A 20,982-nucleotide genomic window follows, 5' to 3' on the forward strand; every position below is an offset into this window, starting at 1 on the left:
ATATATATAAAAATAAATTAAATAAGCAATGCACAAAAAAGAGGGAAAAAGTAGTGAGGTGTTGTTTATAGGTTCAATGTCCATTCTGAAAACTGATGACAGAGGGGAAGAAGCTGTTTCTGAATCATTGAGTGTGTGCCTTCAGGTTCCTGTACCTCCACCTCGATGGTAGCAATGGAGAAGAGGGCTTGTCCTAGGCCAGCGGTCCCCAACCACCGGGCCACGGACCGGTACCGGGCCGCAAAGCATGTGCTACTGGGTCGTGAGGAAATGATATGAGTCATCTGCACCTTTCCTCATTCCCTGTCACACACTGTTGAACTTGAACATAGGGTTGCCAACTGTCCCGTATTTGCCAGGACATCCTGTATATTGGGCTAAATTGGTTTGTCCCGTATTTCCCCCGCTGAGGTAGAGCGTTCCTATGAAACCGTTCGTAAGCCGAAATGGCGTAAAGCAAAGAAGCAATTACCATTAATTTATATGGGAAAAATTTTTGAGCGTTCCCAGACCCAAAAAAATAACCTACCAAATCATACTAAATAACACATAAAACTGAAAATAACACTCACATATAGTAAAAGCAGGAATGATATGATAAATACACAGCCTATATAAAGTAGAAATAATGTATGTATGTGCAGTATAGTCAGGAAGATTAAGCCAAAACCAATTTGTGGGGAAAAAAATCGGCACGTACGTGCGTGCGCACATCACATGCGCACACAGGTACCTGCACAAGGCTTCATGGTCGTGGTAGTCTTTCCTGGGGTAGACACAAGTGTCCTGGGATTTGACTGCTACTTTTGTCCCTTATTTGGGAATGAGAAAGTTGGCAACCCTAACTGTAAGAGACATGTTGAGGTGAGTTTAACCCTACTTGAACACCACCCCCCCCCCCCCCCCACCAGGTTGGCCGGCCCGCAAGACTATTGTCAATATTAAACGGGTCCACGGTGCAAAAAGGGTTGGGTCCCCTGTCCTAGGTGATGGGGGTCCTTAATGATGGATGCTGCCTTTTTCTTCCCACATTGCCATCACACTGCCCCTGATTCTGCCAGTCACACTCAAACTGGGGGTAATGGATTGTGGCCAGTTAACCAACCAACCCGCATGTCTTTGGGATGTGGGAAGGAACCAGAGTACCCGGAGGTGGTCTCAGGACAAACGTGCAAACTCCATCCACGCGGCTCTGGCGGTTGGGATCGAACTGTGACGCCAGAGCTGAGAAGCTGCATCTCCACCCGTGCTGCCTCTTTTCTCCTCATGTGTCTGTTCGCCAACATTGGGCCACAACAGTGCTGGTTGTGAATGAGTGACTGGTGTCTGGAGACAGCAAGTCTGGCAGCCAGAAGGGCTCTCGGAGCCACAATTTGAATGCTCTGTCGTGGCCCACACTACATCTGTCTTTGAATTTATGTCACTGCTTCGCTCGCCCACACCAGACCATCTGCTGCCTTCCTGTGATTGGTGGATGGATTTGATTTGATGCCAGTTGGATATGATGACAAACTGGCATTGTTAGGACATGCCCAGAACCTCATCCCCAGCTGGTTGTGGCAGACACACATACTGTACTGGTGACATATGCTTCATTCTGCCTCTGTAGTTCAGTTCCATAACTCCACAAACTGAGCTTTCAAATCCAGCGATGCTAGATTGATTCCTAAACCACACTTCCTTGTTCCAAGATTCCCACCGACCTGTACCTTTCTGGCATGTATGTGGAGTGGTAGAGTCAAACAGCACAGTGAGAAGCCCTTCAGCCCATTGACTCTGTCCTGTATGTCAAATATCATGTTAATCAGGACTAGCCCTTTTCCCCACCACTCTGCTTCTAGCTTTCAAACCCATTGTGTTTCAAGTGCCCACCTGAATGGGCTTAAATATTCTGAGACTTTCTGTCTCTATCACCTGCTCATGGAGGGAGTTTCAGGCTTCAACCCCTTCTGGTCAAAAATATTCTTCTTCAAATCTCCTACTGTAAGCATACAGTATGCCCTCTGGTTATGCACACCCCTGCTAGAGAGGAAAGTTCATCTGTTCCCTGAAATCTTGTATATCTCAATTGGACAACTCCTTGCATCTTCTTGCAGAGAGGGTAAGTCTGGTATCTCCAGAGTCTCCATGTAATTGAAACATTACTTCCCAGGCAACATCCCCGTGAATCTTCTCTGCACCTTTTCTAGTGCAATCATATCCCTCCAATGGGGTGACATGGCAGCACAGTGGAGAGTACACCAGTGATCACCCATCGGGGTTCAGTTTCCATCACTGTCTGTAAAGAGTTTGTACGTTCTCCCTGTGGCTGGGTGGGTTTCCTCCAGGTACAACGACTTCCTCCTATATTTCAAAGACCTACAGCTTAGGGTTAGGGTTAATAAGTTGTGGGCATGTTATGTACTGTTTTGTAACAATGACCAACACAGGTTGGTCACTGTATGTTTCGATGCACATGTGACAAATAAATATTAAAACCTTTACTATCCTAATCTTAAAATATTAATCTCTCAGAAATGCACACAGTACTTCAGCTGTAGCCTTACCAATGATTTATAGATCGGTACTACACGTACTTATCTCTCTTATATAATACGCCCAAACTAAACTCTGCCATCTTAACGACCTCATGTATTTGTGTTGCTACTTCAATAGGTCCCTCCATTCTTCAATAGTTTTTGGGGTCCTACCAATCACCATGTATATCCTATCCTAATTAACTCTTCCGAAATATAGCATTTTATGTGTTTTCAGCATTAAGTTCCATCTGTTATTCCTCTGCTCATCTTGCCAGCTGATCAATATTATTCCATCGCTGATGATGGTATCCATGTTATGCACAACACTACCATCTGTTAAACATAGCTGCTGCATTTATATTCTGATCATCACTGGAGGGAACAGATATCAAGAGTCGCATCACAGATCTCTGCCATACATGATTCTAATCACAACAACCATCCCTAACTGTTGCCCTCTTCCTATATTCAACAAACCAATTTTGGATCCATAAAATCATAAGGCAAGGAAGCAGAATTAGGCCATTTGGCCCATCAGGTCTGCTCCACCATTCTATCATGGCTGACTTATTATCCCTCTCAACCCCATTCTCCTGCCTCCTCCCTGTAACCTTTGACTAATCAAGACCTATCAACCTCCACTTTATATATACCCAATGACTTGGCCTCCACAGCAGTCTGTGGTGATGAATACACAGATTCACCACCCTCTGGCTAAAGAAATTCCTCTTCAGTTTTGTTCTAAAGGGACATCCATGTATTCTGAGGTTGTGCCCTCTGGACTTAGACTCTCCCACCATAGGAAACATTCTCTCCATGTTTACTCTGTATGCACTCAGTGGCTAATTTATTAGGTACACCTGTATACCTGCTCATTAATGCAAATATCTAATCAGCCAATCATGTGGCAGCAACTCAATTTATAAAAGCATGCCGACACAGTCAAGAGGTGATTTTGTTGTTCAGACCAAAACATCAGAATGAAGAAGAAATGTAATCTAATGCAGCTAGATGGTTTGAGTATCTCAAGAAATTTCTGATCTCCTGGGATTATACAGGAGTCTATAGAGTTTATTGGGAATGGTGCTAGAAACAAAAAAAAAATCCAGTGAGTGGTGGATTTGTGGGTGAAAACATCTTGTTAATGAAAGGGTCAAGGGGATTATTCAGATTGATTCCAGCTGACAAGAGGGCTATATAACCCACATGTCACAACAATGGTGGGCAGAGGAGCATCTCTGAACGCACTACGGGTTGAACTTTGACGTGGATGGGCTACGGGAGCAGAAGATCACACCAGGTTCCACTCCTGTACCTAATAAAGTGGCCACTGAGTGAAAATGGATCCAGTTGCTGAATTGTTCCAGATTCTATGGGTTCTTACCTTTTGCGCCAGTATCGCATGTGGGACCTTCTCTATTGAAGTCACTACACCGTGGCACCTTCATCAGCAGTGTTGAAAAATTAGTTCAAGTTAGTCTGATGTGACCTCCACGTAACAAAACCAAGCCGACTATCCCAGATCAATCCAATCTCTGCTAGTGCCGATTAATCCTGTCCTTCAGAACCTTTCCTACCAATCCTTCCACTAATATTCCCGTGTTGTTAGAAATTCCAGCTAACATTTTAAAAGTTCAAAAGACTTCCAATTGTTTCCAATCCTGCTGATGATAAATACAGCTGCTACTGGAGAGGTGCTTAGCTGGAGGGTCAGAAGTTGCGTTTCAATTCTGTTACTGTTTTCATCCCAGTTAAGTGGACGTGTGACATTTTGAGTCGGTTAGTAATGACATTGCTCCGCGTATAACTAGCCGGGGTTGTTTTCTTTAGCGTTTCATGAAGAAACAGCACGTAACTCAATTCCGTGCGCCCACTGAAACATCCACACCCATTACTCATGATGTGGTACAGGCGCAGCTGTTCTATATTTTGCTGCAGACAACTGTCAAAGAATTTGTCAAAGCATCTCTGCGGGCCTGTTTTTGTTTACGGGGCATTCCTTCTTAACTCAGAGCCGCCCAGCGCAGATTCCACGTTTGATTAACAGCCCAGACACAAATACGGCACTGAGGAACACCAAGAGTTAACTAACCTTGATGGTATTCAGATGGCAGAGTACAAACTGCTCCCCAAGTCCAAGTCATCAACAGCGGATGATCAAAGACCCGTTAGTATCTACAGGAAGGCAGAGAGCGCCGAACATGTGGAGGGAGGCATCACGCCATTGTTTGCTCTTAAGATGTTTCTGAAAGATGATTTCTTTAATGTCGCTTTATAAATGGCGAAGATGTGATGTCAGTCAGCGGCTGCCAGACCTGCAGCAACTCTCCAAAGACTAGAAGTTATCAGGTTTGGAGAGCCATTAAATTTAAATGGCATTTCAGGAAGTTAATAATGACACAGTTATTAAGGCAAGTCAGGCAGCGTTTGATCATTACATAAATATGTTGAATTGAAATAAAAGAGGATCATCTTGCAGAGGCCCAGTTCAAGACGAAGTCAATGGCAAACTCTGCGAAAATAAATCACTTTTCAGCTGGTGAACTTTTTTTTAACAGAGCTTTTGCCGAAGTAAAAACCTGCTGATTGAGTTTACGTTTTGTTTTTTAGTAATTGGCTTCCAAAGTCACCCACTGAAAATGTAACTTCAGAAATCTGTAAGAGCTCTCACTTTTAAACATGGGTCCCTTTGCCAGATTAAGTCACATTTTTAAAAATTAATTCCAGCACTCTTCCTATTTTCTGGACACCCCTCGTTACTTGCACTTTGTTGTCTGAAGTAATAATCTCCACCTGTACGTAATGTTATGGGAATTAATGAGGCTTCCAGCACTTAGATCAGAAAAAAAAATTAAATGAAAGGAATCTTACAAACAAGGTTGCAAGTTATAGAAGTTGGAAATCATAGACCACAAAACTGTCAACATTTGGAACTGGCAGTCCTTTACGAACGGTATTGAGATGAGAGCGAGACCTCCCTGTGGAGTCCAGGCTGCAATATAACGACAACATCAAACAAAATATAAAGGAGCAGCAGGCAAATCACCAACAGGGAGCCCCATTTGTGTGCGGTCAGCCCTTTCCATCCCAAATTAGCCCATGTGTGGTGGAGGTAACGATTCAAACTGAGAGCTGATGCATGTCAGCCCCAACCTGGTGATGTCAGGAGTCTTAGGCAGCCCGACAGATGTATCATCGGGAGGTCTCAAACTGTCCCCGTCGTCAAATCGCACATGGTCTCTCCAACCTGAAGTATCTTGAACATATTGTCTTGCATCTCTGCCTTTCCATCTGTCTACTTTTCAACCAGCATGTCCCTGTCTGTTTTCCTTTCTGTCTGCTGTGTCAAACTCATTAGGCTAACAACGCCAAATTCCTTCATCTGCCCTGCATCCATCCTCTATGCATTCATGTGCCTATCTAAGAACTCTTAAATGCATCAATTGCATCTGTTTAGTTCAGCATAACAATGTGGGCTGAAGGGCCTTTTCCTGAGCTGTATTGTTCTATGTCCTCTGTTCTATATGTATCTCCATGCCAGGCATCAGCCGCTCTCTGTGTAAGAAAAACATGCCCAACACATCCGCTTTGAACATTTGCCCCTCACCTTGAATGCGTGCCTATATGCACCTTAATTGTACGTCTGCTTTTCTATATCCATCCTGCTATCTTTCTATCTCTCCGACTGTCTGTCAGTCATATGGTTGTCTATCTGTTTATTCATACCTCTACTCTTGGTGGCCACTTTATTATGTACTTCCTGTACCTAACAGAGTGGCCACTGAGTGTATGTTCGTGGTCTTCTACTGCCGTAGCCCATCCACTTCAAAGTTTGATATGTAGTGCATTCAGAGATGCTCTTCTGCACACCGCTGTTGTTACACATGGTTATCTGAGTTCCTGTCTCCTTCCTGTCAGCTTGAACCAGTCCGGCCATTCTCCTCTGACCTCTCTCATTAACAAGGCATTTTTGCCCACAGAACTGCTGCTCACTGGATTTTTTTTTTGTTTTTCACACTGTTCTCTGTAAACTCTAGAGCAGGGGTTCCCAACCTTTTTTTTAATGCATGGATCCCTACCATTAACTGAGAGGGGGATCCCCTGCTGTAGACACTACTATGCATGAAAATCCTAGGAGATCAGCAGTTTCTGGGATACTCAAACCACCCCATCTGGCACCAACAATCATTCCACACTCAAAGTCATTTAGACCAGATTTCTTCCCCGAGTTCTGAACAACAACTGAACCTCTTGACCACGTCTGCAGGCTTATATGTATTGAGTTGCTGCAGATGACTGGATGATTAGCTATTTGGATATTTGCAGGTGTATCTAATAAAGTGGATACTGGGTGTATATCTCTGTCTGTCTATCTAGAGCTATTCATTTGTTTGTCTGTATGTCAGTGTACCCATCTATCCCTCGAGCTAACTCTGTGTCTTAGTCTAACTATCTCTTCGACCATCCTGCACCTGCGTTCCTCTGACTGTCAGTCTTGAAGTACAGGCAATCAAACTTCATGAGAACAACCAGTTTTAGGTGCACAGTTATTGTAAATTGGAACACTCTCAGTAAAAAGGGGGCAGAAAATGCATCATTTCTAAATCTGTATATTGGATTTAACTGGAATTTAATTCATTTGGCTCTGTTTTAAAGATCGTTTCCAATCCTTAAATCAATTCATCCTTACTTTAATTAAACTACTTTTGCAAGGATCTAGCATGAACCAGGTTTGAGAACTTCACCTGGTTCCTCGTGGTCCTACTAATACTAAATTTGGGTATAAAATCGAGGCGATGAGATTGGTAGAATTTTCACAGAGTCTCAATAGGCTGAATGGCCTATGACAATCTGTTAATTTATTGTTTGTTTATTATGAGATACAATGTGGAACAGGCCCTTCCGGTCCACCAAGCCACACTGCCCAGGTTCCCACCTATTAATGGCGGTGCTGGCTCAAAGGGCCGAATGGCCTACTCCTGCACCTATTGTCTATTGTCTATTTAACCCTAGCCTCATCAGGGGACAATTTACAATGATTAATTAGCCTACTAACTGATACACCTTTGGAGTGTGGGGGGAAAACCAGAGCACCTGGAAGAAACTGCGTGGTCAAGGGGAGAACATACAGACAGATTTGAACTCCAAGCTCTGGAATTCCCTGAGCTGTAATGGCATTGCACTAACTGCTACAAAATTGTCTCAGCACGGAAGCACGAGAAATGAACAGATCTTCATTGGCGCCACTATTAAGGTCAGGCGTTAAGATATATGATTGGGGTAGAAACCAGAAGGTCTCTGATGCAACTGACCTTTGGATTGGGATTGAAAGTAAAATATATCTATTTCACTCCCCATTTCTCAACTCCAGCAGAAAAATAGGCAGAAATTTGACTATGTTTTTACGCTCTTGCTGTGCCCTTTTAAACTGACGGTGAATTCTGATACTCTTGCAGTAAAGAGTGATGACGAAGATATTGACATTAAGCCAAACAAGATTCAGGGAATACAGGGAAAGGCTTGCGAAGATGGCAAGGATCAGAGGAGGCCAAAACGCCCCCGGACCATCCTCACCACGCAGCAAAGGAGAGCATTTAAGGCGTCATTTGAAGTGTCTTCCAAACCTTGCAGGAAGGTGAGGGATTTTCAACTTATGGTTCTGCACAACTACATTATTTACCTGTCCTAACCTGTGGGATCTCCAAGCAGAAAATACTTAGGACTAGGGTAAGGCAATTTCCTCGGGGCCAGTTTAATTTCACGACATACCTTATGAGATCAATAGCTTGGCCTTTTCTCCTCGGAGCGACGGAAGATGAGAGATGACCTGTTAGAGGTATATAAGATGATGAGGGGCATTGATCGTCTGGATAGCCAGAGGCTTTTTCCCAGGGCTGAAATGGCTAACATGAGGGGGCGCAGTTTTATGATGCTCGGAAATAGGTACTGAGGGGATGTCAGGGGTAAGTTTTTCACACAGAGTGGTGGGTGCGTTAAATGCACAATAGGGTCTTATAAGAGCCTCTTAGATAGGTATATGGAGTTTAGAAAAATAGAGGGCTATGCACTAGGGAAATTCTAGGCAGTCTCTAGAGTAGGTTTCATGGTCAGCACAACATTGTGGGCTGAAGGGCCTGTAATATGCTGTAGATTTCTATGTTCTATGTTCTATTTTCTATGACGTGTGTCAAGTGTTGACAGGAGGACCAAACAATTGAAGCCCCTGGGATTTTCCCTCTGGAAATCAGTGCGAAGCTCTAGGTACCCCTGGAACTTCAGTCTGATTCTGAGTGGGAAGATCTGACCTGGTTATCTGTACAATTAGTGCTGAGACCATGAGATCCAAATCTACCACAGCAACTGGGGAATCTAAATTCTGAATCAGAATTAGAATCAGGAGCATGTTCATTGACATAATGAATGTCATGAAATTTATTGTATTGTGACAGCAGTACAGTGCAATACATAAAATATACTATATATATGTAAATATATATACTATAGTACATATAGATGGAAGGGAGAAGAAGCTAGAATAAGAAGGTGGGGGGGCAGGATAAGGAGGATATGCTAAATGATGATAGGTGAGGCTAGGTGCGTAGGGGAGGGGGGATGAAGTAAGAAGCTGGGAAATGATAGGTGGAAGAGGTAAAGAAGCTGAAGAAGGTGGAATCTGATAGGAGAGGATTTCTGTCACTCTGACCCTAGTTAGTTTGGATTTAGCAGGCAGTTCCTCTCCTCTGAGTTGTAAACTTCATGGTCTGCCCCAGAGAGTGATAATAAAAATGCTTGGTGATGTGTTAAACTGAAACTGTACAACTGCTATAACGAGAGGTTAGACAAATTTGGGTTGTTTTCTCTGGAGTGGCGGAGGTTGGGTGGAAATCTGATAGTGGTTTATAAGATTATCAGAGGCATAGATAGAGTAGACAGACAGTATTTTTTTCCTAGGGTTGAAATGTCTAACACCAGAGGGCATGCATTTAAGGTGAGAGGGAGAAATTTTCAAGGAGATGTGCGGGGAAGTTTTTTTGCACAGAGAATGGTGCTGCCTGGAATGCACTGCCTGGGGTGGTTTTAAGAGACATTTAAATTTGGCACATAAATATGAGTAAAATGGAGGGATATGGACATCATGTAGGCAGAAGGAATTAGTTTAGTTGGCCATTTGGTTATTAATTGATGTGGCCCAACATTGTGGGGTGAAGCGCCCGTTCATTAGATTAGATTAGATTATGAGGACACTCAGTCCTTGTTTATTGTCATTTAGAAATGCAGCATGCATTAAGAAATGATACAATGTCCCTCTATGTTCTATGTTCCATGTTTTAAACCTCCTTTTCTTCTTTGTTGAATATGTGAGACAGTTGGAAATATTCGGCAGGCTGTGCTAAGAGAAACAGTTAACATTTCATGTCTGGAGCTCTTCCCCAGAGCATAGGATTAGCAGTAGGCCACTTGGCCCCATATCTGTTCCACCATTCATTGCAGATCTACCCCTGACCTCACTGTGTGCTCAGTCCACTGTTGTTCACTCTGCTGACCCACGACTGTGCTGCAACACACAGCTCGAACCACATTATCAAGTTCGCCGATGACACGACCGTGGCTGGTCTCATCAGCAAGAACGATGAGTCAGCATACAGAGAGGCGGTGCAGTGGCTAACGGACTGGTGCAGAGCCAACAACCTGTCTCTGAATGTGAACAAAACAAAAGAGATGGTCGTTGACTTCAGGAGGAGACGGAGCAACCACTCTTCGATAAACATCGGCGACTCCTCCATAGAGATTGTTAAGAGCACCAAATTTCTTGGTGTTCACCTGGCGGAGAATCTCACCTGGTCCCTCTACACCAGCTCCATAGCAAAGAAAGCCCAGCAGCATCTCTACTTTCTGCGAAGGCTGAGAAAAGTCCATCTCCCACCCCCATCCTCACCATGTTCTACAGAGGTTGTATTGAGAGCATCCCGAGCAGCTGCATCACGGCCTGGTTCGGAAGTTGCACCATCTCGGATCGCAAGACCCTGCAGCGGATAGTGAGGTCAGCTGAGAAGATCATCGGGGTCTCTCTTCCTGCCATTACAGACATTTACACCACACGCTGCATCCGCAAAGCAAACAGCATTATGAAGGACCCCACTCACCCCTCATACAAACCCTTCTCCCTCCTGTCATCTGGAAAAAGGCACCGAAGCATTTCGGCTCTCACGACCAGAGTATGTAACAGTTTCTTCCCCCAAGCCATCAGACTCCTCAATACCCAGAACCTGGACTCACACCAACCTACTGCCCTCTACTGTGCCTGCTGTCTTGTTTATTATTTATTATTATTTGTTGTAGTGCCTGCACTGTTTTGTGCACTTCATGCAGTCCTGGATAGGTCTGTAGTCTAGTGTAGTTTTTGTGTTTTTTTCTTACGTAGTTCAGTGTAGTTTTTGTATTGTTTCATGTAGCACCATGGTCCTGAAAAACGTCGTCTCGTTTTTACTGTGTACTGTACCAGCAGTTATGGTTGAAATGTCAATAAAAAGTGACTTGACTTGACTTCTCCTCTTCTGTGCCAGTTCCTCCATAACCCTCGGTTCCCATATCTTCCACAGATTTTCATCTATTGATCTTTAAATGCCCCCAATTATATGACTTTCACAACCTGCCACAACAGAGAATTCCAGAGATCCACCACCTCTGCATAAAGAGCTTTCTATGCATTTTAAATGACCACCCCCTAATCCTATAACTATGTCCTCCTCTGTGGAAACACCTCAACTTCCACCTCGTTGTGCCTCATCAGCACCTTATATATTTCAATGAGATCTCCAAAACTCCCAAGATCTAATTCCTTTAGCTGCTTATGATAGGCTTATTGACTTCTTTTGACGGGTCCCGGATCTGAAACGTTGACAGTTTCTCTCTCCACAGCTGCTGCCTGAACGGCGGAGTATTTCCAGCACTTTCCATTCTTGTTTTAGATATCTAATATTTGCAGTTTTTAAAACAAATATTGAGCCTTTTTATCTTTTGATCTTTAACCAGACATGGAGCAAAGAAAGATGCTTCAAACTTTCAAGCCTGCTTTGCTGATTCGGAGGCTTATGCCTCAAGACAACTTTACTCGTCTCCTACCCAAACCCCCAGCTGATCAGTTATATCTGCTGGAGAGCACAGTTTCCATTTCTCTGACTTGATAGAGGCTGAGAGGATCTTTCTCCCCATCGGTGGATATAGAACACAGGAAAATAGCTTCAGAATGAAGAATCACTTATTTAAGGCACAGTTGAGGAGGAATTTCTTCAGGGAATCAAGAATCTATGGAATTCTTTCCTCACAGAGTCTGTGGAGACAGTGACATTGAATCTGGTCTAGGCTAAATAGATTTTTGGTAATTTATGGAGACAGTGGTGGGGAACAGGCAGGAAAGTTGAGCTCAGTTTTGAACGGCATTGCAGCGCAGTCAGTTTACAGCATCAGTGATCACCGACCGGGGTTCAATTCCCACGCTGCATGTAAGGAACTTGTAGGTTCTCCCAGTGACCACGAGGGTTTCCTTCCACATTTACAAAGATAGACAGTTAGGGTTAGTAGGTTGTGGACATGCTATATTGATGCCAGTAGCATGGTGGCACTTGCTGCTGCCCTTTACAGTCCTCGATGATTTGATTTGACACAAACAAAGCTTTTCACTGTATGTGTCAATGTTTTGATGTACATGTGACAAATAGAGCTAATCTTTATATTTATTTGTGGCTAAAATAAGAACCCCTCCAAGAGGACCACAACCTTGTCATCGGGCTTGTGTGCCTCAATGACCTGGAGAGCTATGTTGCCTGGAGTCAGGGCTTTATGCTTTGGCTCTCGGTAGGGTCACTCATGCCAAACAGGTCAAAGGGTAGAGGTCAGACTAAAAGTGGTCCACCGGTCCTCCAGGATCAGGGATTCAGCTTAGGGCTAACAATCCTGACTGTCCTAAACACCAGTGGGATAATGGGCAGTGGGTAAACCAAATAAGATCTGCCATGTTCTCATTCAATGGTGGAGCAGGCTCAGGTACTGAAAGGACAGCTTGCACTCTTTTTCCTTATGTTCTTGTCTTTCGTAACATATTTATTAAAAGCAGCTTTAAGCATTCTTTGAGTATAATTGCTTTCTGTGTGCTTGTTAAAGAGAATATTCTTTTTGCTCAACAGGTCAGAGAAACTCTTGCAGCTGAAACAGGGCTCAGTGTCCGTGTAGTTCAAGTTTGGTTCCAAAATCAAAGAGCCAAGGTAACCACAGCTTTGTCACAACCCACTTGGAATTTCTGTCATAGTTTTTCAAATGTTCTTTCTCTGCCGTTCAATTGACAGAGGCAGAGAGTTCAAATCTCATCATGCTATCTGTGGTCTGATTTCAGCCCATGTGAAATCCGACATCCAGAAATAAACACAAGAGATTCTGCCAATGCTGGAAATCCAGAGCAACACACACAAAATGCTGGAGGAAGTCAGCAACTCAGGCAGCATCTGTGGAAATGAATAAACAGTCGACGTTTCAGGCTGACATCCTTCTTCTGGACTGGAAAGGAAGGGGAAGTTGCCAGAATGAGAAGATGGGGCGAGGGTGAAGGAGGATAGATGGAAGGTGATAAGTTAAGCCAAGTGGGTAGGAAAGGTAAAGGACTGGAAAAGAAAAGATCTGATAGGAGAGGAGAATGGACCACAGGAGAGAAGTCGGGGGGATCCCCAGGGAGAGGAGATAGATGGATGGGAGGAGGCAAGAGGTCAGAGTGGGAATAGAAGAAGAGAGGAGGGTGAAGGTAATTTTTTTAACTGGAAGGACAAATCGATATTCATGCCATCAGATTGGAGGCTACCCAGATTGAATATAAAGTGTTGCTCCGCCACCCCTGAGGATAGCCTCATTGTGGCACAAGAGGAGACCATCGACCGACGCATTGGAACGGGAATAGGAATTGGAATTAAAATATCTGGCCACCGAGAAGCTCTGCTTTTGGCAAAAGGAGTGGAAGAGCTCAGTGAAGCGGTCCCCCAATTTATGATGGTTCTCACCAATGTAGAGAAGGCTGCACCAGGAGCACCGGGAAGTTCCACCTGAGGCATTTGGAGGTCCTTTATCAAAGACCTGTGCCTAGGCCACTGATATTCACTCAGGGGCCACTTTATTAGGTACCTGCTGTTGTTCCTCCAAAATTTTGTGTGTGAGAAAGACATGCCTGATTTCGGATAAAACATCCATGTAGCATGAACTATGAAGACTTCTGATTTATTTGTTGAAATTTAGTTGTTTAATTAAATCAAAGATATTTTTGAAACTTTCTCCCAATTGCAAACTGATATTTATTTTTTGCGATTTTTAAGATGAAAAAATTGGCCCGACGTCAACAGCAGCAGCAAGAACAACAAAACGGTCAACGTCTTGGACAAGGTACGTGGTGATAAACTGGGCACGGGCTTGGACTCAAATTGTTCAGTTGATACACGTTTGGATCATAATTTGTGGCTGTTCAGTACTTTGTAACAAAGATCGCAGGGAATGCTGAAGTGCATCACAGTCAGAGAATAGGAACGCCAGCTGGAGTCATTCAGCTTGGAAACAGGCCCTTCAGCCCCTCCATACCATACTGACAACAATGCATAGTGGTTAGCACAATTACTTTACAGTGCAGTGACCCAGGTTCGATTCCCACTGCTGCCTGTAAAGAGTTTGTATGTTCTCCCCATGGCTGTGTGGGTTTCCTCCCTCAGTCCAAAGATGTACTGGTCAGTAGGTTAATTAGTCATTCTAAATTGTCCCATGATTAGACTAGGGGATTGTTGTGTGGTGTGGCTCAAAGGGTTGGAAGAGTTGCAGGGCCTATTCTGTGCAGTATCTCTATAAAATAACAAATAAAATTTGCATTTGCCAGTGTTTGGCCCATATTCTTCCAAACGTAGAACATAGAACATTACAAGACATTATAGGCCCTTCGGCCCACAATGTTGTGCCAGCCTTTTACCTCTCCTATCCATGCACCTGTGGAGTAACTTTTAAATGTTGTTAATATACCTGCTTCAGCCACTTCCTTTGACAGCCCATTCCACGTACGGATAAACCTCTGGGTGAAAAAAATTCTCCTCAGCTTCCTATTAAATCTTTCCACTGTCCTGTCAAATCTACCGCATGCCCTCAGGTTCTTGATTCCCCAGCCCTAGGAAAAAGACCTGTTCACCCTTTCTCTGCCCTTCGTGATCTGATACACATCCAAAAGATCACCCCTCATTCTCCTGCGCTCCCCCGGAGAAAGTCCTAGCCTGCTTAGTCTCTTTCCATAGCACAACCCCTTGAGTCCTGACAACATCCTCATAAATCTTTTCTGCATTCTTTAAAGCTGAACAGTGTGTCGGGAGGCACAGTGACACTATAGTTGTGCTGCTGCATCACTCCACAAACTGGGTTCCAATCTCATCTTGAATGCTCTCTATGTGGAGTCTGCAAGTTCTCTCTGCAATCATATGGATCACCCCCCCCCCCCATCAACCGTGCTGTAGATCCCTCCCACATCATCTTCTCATTGCTGCCATCAAGAAAGAGGCAAGGGAGCCTCGGGACTCAGGAACAGTTATTACCCCTCAACCTTCAGCGTCTTGAACCAAAGGGATAAATTCACTCACCCCAACACTGAATTGTTCCCACAACCTGTGGGCTCACTTTCAAGGACTCTCCATCTCATGTTCTCCGTATTTATTACTATATATTATTATTATTTCTTTTTATTCTTACTGGCTACTGTGAATTACCCCTAACGGTGGGTGGCAGAAGATTAAACAGGGTGGAGCTGGGCCTGTGTATGTATGAGAGAGAGAGAGATGGAGAGAGAGGAGAGAGGGAGGGGGAGAGAGAGATGATGAGAGGTAGCAAGTGAGAGAGAGAGAGAGAGAGAGAGAGAGAGAGAGCTGGGGAGAGAGAGATGAAAAGAGAAGGAGAGAGAAAGAGCGAGAGAACAGGATTCAGGGAACTAAGTGGGAGAATGTGAATTTCCGAAATGTTCTAGGAGCTGCATTAGACTTGGTGGCCCAGATGGCCTCCAGTCATGTGATAAGGAGAATTTAGGACAATGTAATTGAGTAGAAATGGATCAAAACAGAAGTGAAATAGATATTACACACTGTGCCATAGCATTTAAAAAGATACAGGAATAAAATGAATTAGCTGATACATTTCCTTGGCTGACACAGATGAAGTGGGATGAATGGCCACTTTCTCTGCCATAAATTTCTATGATTCTTTGGTTGTGCCTTGAAGCCAGCAGAATGAAGAAAGTGTGAAAAATGTTTCCATTGATGCTGCCCCAACTACTGCTCCTTCACTTTGGCAGTTTAATTTCTTTTAAAAATTAAAATCTGTGTCTGTCCTAGATCATTTTAATTTAGATTACTTCTCTTGCCTGTGGTACAAACAGAATACAATATGAGGTGCCGTAGGATACGGCTGATACCCCAGTCAGGGCATTTGCAGAGGATGCCTCGCTGTTGCAGTGGCTTGTAAATTATTAGAACCCATCAAGTTGTCTATAGTGGCATCTCCCCCGCACGTTCATCGCCTCGATTTATTGTCATGTACCTGTGAAAGATTAAAGCACTTTATTCAGGCGGAAGGCTTGTTACTTTCCAGCAAGGAAGCAAATCCATTCCGTTTTAAAGACACTGTTTCTTTAAGGCAGAAGAAAATGAGGGAACTTTCTTATGAATCTTCCTTTTGTTGGCAGAAGTGATGTCCAATAGAATGGACGGAGTGATAAACTCATACGCTCCACTCGCAGCCCCACCGCAGCAGCTGGTGTCCATGGAGCAGAACGGGTACAACTCCGACCCCTTCCAGCAAGGTCTTACCCCTCCCCAGATGCCAGGGGATCACATGAACCCATATGGTAGGTGACTACTTTCTTACTTATTCAGTCAAATTGAGTGCCCATCCTTCAAAGTCTTTAAACACCCGTCCTTCAAGGTCCTTGGTACTTGCTGGGTTATTCCAGAGAGACCAACATCAAGAATGAAATATGTTACTGTAGTCAGATAAAGGCTAGAACACGTAAGGGCATGGATAGGCCAGATGTAAGTATGTTACATATTTTAGGTCTCAAATATACACACACACACACACACACACAAAGTTTTTATATATATATATACACACACACACATACAAAGTTCTATCAGCCTGTTAACCTACTCTAAGATCAATCTAACCCTTTTCTCCTACATGGGCCTCCATTTTTCTTTCACTCATGTGCCTATCTAAGAGTCTTTTAAATGCCTCTAATATGTCTGCCTCTGCCACCACCCCTGGCAGTGTGTTCCACACACCCACCACTGGTTGTGAAAAAAACTACCATACTTTCCTCCAGTTGCCTTAAAATTATCCATTCCTGCTCTGGGAAAGAGTCTCTGACTGCCCAATCCATCTATGCCTCATCATCTTATAGATCTTTACCAAGTCACCTCTCATCCTCCTTCACTTCAAAGAGAAAAGCCTTAGCTCACTCAACCTATCCTCAGCAGTCATGCTCTTGGTAAATCTCATCTGCACCCCCTCTAAAGACTTCACTTCTTTCTTTCAATGAGGTGACCAGATCTGAACACAATACTCGGGTAAGATATAGACTGATGTATGTCACATAGATATAGATCACATAGGTATATGTAAACCAAAAGTGTTAATGCATGAGGAATGTCTGTTCTGTCTGGGCCTGAACTCACCGAATGAAAAATGAAGGAGGATCTCACTGAAACATACTGAATATTGAAAGACCTAGAAAGAGTGGATGTGGAGAGGATGTTTCCTATGGTGGGAGAGTCTAGGACCAGAGGACACAGCTTCAGAATAGAAGGTTGTCCATATAGAACAGAGAAAAGGAGGAATTACTTTAACTAGAAGGTAGTGAATCTGTGGAATTCATTGCCACTGATGGCCAAGGAGGCTAAATCATTGGGTATATTTAAAGTGGAGGCTGAGAATTTCTTGATTAGTCAGGGTGTCAAAGGATACAGGGAGAAGGCTGGAGAATGGTGAGGTTGAAGGGAAATATAAGTCATCCAATTCTGCACAACAACAGTGAAGGGATAACTGTACTGATTTCGTGAAGTTATATTCAAATTCTTGGATAGATTACCTAGTTAGCTGATCTTTTCTCCACTCCATCCCTGCTTTTCCTATAACCACAATTATATCCTTGCTTTATGGTTCCAAATGATCTTAAGATCACTATTCTCTCTCATGGGGTTTAGCAGACTCTGAGTGGCCTCTAGACCTTGGGCACATAATCCTAAATCTCCACTGGTGGGGTGACACGATGACCATTTGACAGCTTGCCAAAGGCATCTGAACTGTAATTAACAACCGGTATTTTAAAAAACAGTTAGATTTCCAGTAAACTACAATATTTAAAAAAGTATCATTACAAAGATGTAGAAAATAATTGAAAGTGTTAAGATGAGGTTGATTCAAGGTTTAACTTTATTTATTAAATGTACATGGAACCATACAGTGAAATGAAATTTAACAACTAACCCACCTGATGGCTGGTGGAGGCAGCCCACAAGTGTCACCACTCATTCCGACGGCAGCAGAGCGAGCTCACGTAGCTTGGCAGAACAACATAGAACACGGCAAGCAATGAAACAACAAAGGCGAAAGATGCCTCTTTCGTCCCTCCCACCCAATGCACAAGCACAGTCCTCTAACCCCAAGACAGGCCATCTGCTTCAGCGTCCAGCCTCCAGCTGGCTCAGATCCCAACATGCCGACATTGGGCCTCAGGCATGTAGAATAAAGAAACGAAGCTCGGAGCTCACTTTGGTCAGCATGGATAAGAGCCTGAAGGGCCTGTTTCTCTGCTGCATAACTCTAAGCTATATAGGACCCTGGTCAGACCCCACTTGGAGTACTGTGCTCAGTTCTGGTCGCCTCACCACAGCAAGGATGTGGAAACCATAGGAAGGGTGCAGAGGAGATTTACAAGGATGTTGCCTGGATTGGGGAGCATGCCTTATGAGAATAGGTTGAGTGAACTTGGCCTTTTTTCCTTGGAGCGACGGAGGATGAGAGGTGACCTGATAGAGGTGTATAAGATGATGAGAGGCATTGATCGTGTGGATAGTCAGAGGCTTTTTCCCAGGGCTGAAATGGTTAGCATGAGAAGGCACAGTTATAAGGTGCTTGGAAGCAGGTACAGAGGAGAAGTCAGGGGTAAGTTTTTTTTTACGCAGAGTGGTGAGTGTGTGGAATGGGCTGCCGGTGACGGTGGTGGAGGCAGATAGGATAGGGTCTTTTAAGAGATTCCTGGATAGGTACATGGAGAAAAATAGAGGGCTATGGGTAACCCTAGGTAATTTTTAAGGTAAGGGCATGTTTGGCACAGCTTTGTGGGCCGAAGGGCCTGTATTGTGCTGCAGGTTTTCTATGTTTCTGTGACTCTCGTGCGCAGTTACCATGGAAACCATAGTTGACCATCCCATTCAAATGGTGAGGGCTGTCCCCTTTGCTATTGTTGCTGTGAGGTGTGAGGCCATAATGCAAACAGCCCCTCAGATCCGGGTGTTCATGACAGCGTCTAACCTCCGGAATTGTGCAGAAGTCAGTAGCCAATCAACTTGAACACTGCCACGAACCAATAATTCCCTATGGAAACACCCGATGAATAGCAGAACAATCCATTCATCTGTATCCACACCCAGACAGAGAGCCTCTGGGTTCATCATTTCATGTTCTACCACCCAACCGTTCTTACACTGAAATACCCCTGTCTTCTTTTTAAGTTCCTCTCATTATCATGTAATTTTTATTACGTATCAGTTAATCTTTAAATTTCTGCATTTCACGGCCATCTCAAGCACTGCGTAGAAGCTGTGAAGACATTAAAAATGAAAATGTTAAGTGATTTAATGCTGTCAATTTGTTGCGTAGTGGTTAGTGTGATATTACAGCTCAGAGTTCAGAGTTCAGAGTTCAATTCCGAATGTCCTCTGTAAGAAAGTTTGTACGTTCTTCCTGCGTGCATGTGTGTTTCTTCTGCGTACTCCGACTTCCTCCCACAATCCAAAGACGTATGGGTTAGTAGGTTCATTGGTCATTGTAAATTGTCCTGTAATCAGGCGAGGGTCAGATCAGTGGGATGCTAGGTGGCCCAGTTGTGGGTCAAAAAGCCCGTTCCACAATGTATTTCAAAGTAAAATTTATGAAATCTAACCCGCTATCCTCGTCTTCCTTCAATTATAGAATTAGAGAAGATGTAAGGGCTGCATATCTATTCATTATCTGTCCATTAACACCTTGAGATACAGGAACAGAATTTGGCCATTTGGCCCTTCGAGTCTGCTCCGCCATTCCATCGTGGCTGGCCAAATTTTTCTCTCAACCCCAATCTCCTGCCTTCTCCCTGTATTCCTTTATGCTCTGACCAGTCAAAAATCTATCTGTCTCTGCCCTAAGTAGACATGAAGACTTGGCCTCCACAGCTGCCTGTGGTAAAGAATTCCACAGATTCACCACTCTCCGGCAAAATGAATTCCTCCTCATCGCCATTCTAAAAGGACACTCGTCTATTCTGAGGCTGTGTCCTCTGGTCTTAGACTCTCCCACCATAGGAAACATCCTCTTCACATCCACTCTATCTAAAGGCCTTTCGCCGTTCAATAGGTTTCAATGAGGTCAACCCTCATTATTCTGAATTCTAGTGAATACGGCCCAGAACCATCAAGTGCTCTTCTCATGACAAGCCACTCAATCCTGGAATCATTTTTGTGAACCTCCTTTGAACCCTCTCCCGTTTCAGCACATTCTTTCTAAGATAAGGGGCCCATAACTGTTCACAATGCTCCAAGTGAGGCCTCACCAGTACTTTATAAGCTCTCAACATTACATCCTTGCTTTTATAGTCCTCTTGAAATGAATGGTAACATCACATTTACCTTCCTCAGCACAGACTCAACCTGCAAATTAACCATTAGGGAATCCTGCACAAGGACTCCCAAGACCCTTTGCGCCTGTTTTTTGTATTTTCTTTCCATTTAGAAAATAGTCAAGCCTTTCATTTCTTCTTCCAAAGTGCATGACCATACACTTCCCAAAGCTGTATTCCATCTGGCATTTCCTTACCCATTAGAAACAGAAACATAGAAAACCTACAGCACAATACAGGCCCTTCGGCTCACAGAGTTGTGCCGAACATGTCCCTACCTTAGAGATTACTAGGCTTACCTATAGCCCTCTATTTTACTAAGCTCCATGTACCTATCCAAAAGTCTCTTAAACGACCCAATTGTATCCGCCTCCACCACCATTGCCGGCAGCATATTCCATGCACTCAACACTCTATGAGTAAAAAATTTACCTCTGACATCTCCTCTGTACCTACTCCCCAGCACCTTAAACCTGTGTCCTCTTGTGGCAACCATTTCAGCCCTGGGAAAAAGCCTCTGACTATTCACAT

The 20,982-nt window shown here is 43.8% G+C and overlaps 1 protein-coding gene across 6 annotated transcripts in view; it reads left to right on the forward strand.

Annotated features, from left to right (window-relative positions):
- Positions 1-20,982, forward strand: part of LOC140186104 (LIM/homeobox protein LMX-1.2) — a 272,311-nt gene that overhangs the window by 245,419 nt on the left and 5,910 nt on the right. For 5 of the 6 annotated variants that reach the window (XM_072239982.1, XM_072239983.1, XM_072239984.1 and 2 more), the window contains 4 exons: positions 7,976-8,154; positions 12,704-12,781; positions 13,874-13,940; positions 16,261-16,422. In XM_072239982.1, coding sequence (XP_072096083.1) covers positions 7,976-8,154; positions 12,704-12,781; positions 13,874-13,940; positions 16,261-16,422 — 486 coding nt within the window. The remainder of the gene's footprint in view (positions 1-7,975; positions 8,155-12,703; positions 12,782-13,873; positions 13,941-16,260; positions 16,423-20,982) is intronic. The other variant, XM_072239979.1, reaches the window with a different exon arrangement.

This window comes from Mobula birostris, chromosome 22, assembly GCF_030028105.1.
Source record: "Mobula birostris isolate sMobBir1 chromosome 22, sMobBir1.hap1, whole genome shotgun sequence".
Classification (NCBI taxonomy): domain Eukaryota; kingdom Metazoa; phylum Chordata; class Chondrichthyes; order Myliobatiformes; family Myliobatidae; genus Mobula; species Mobula birostris.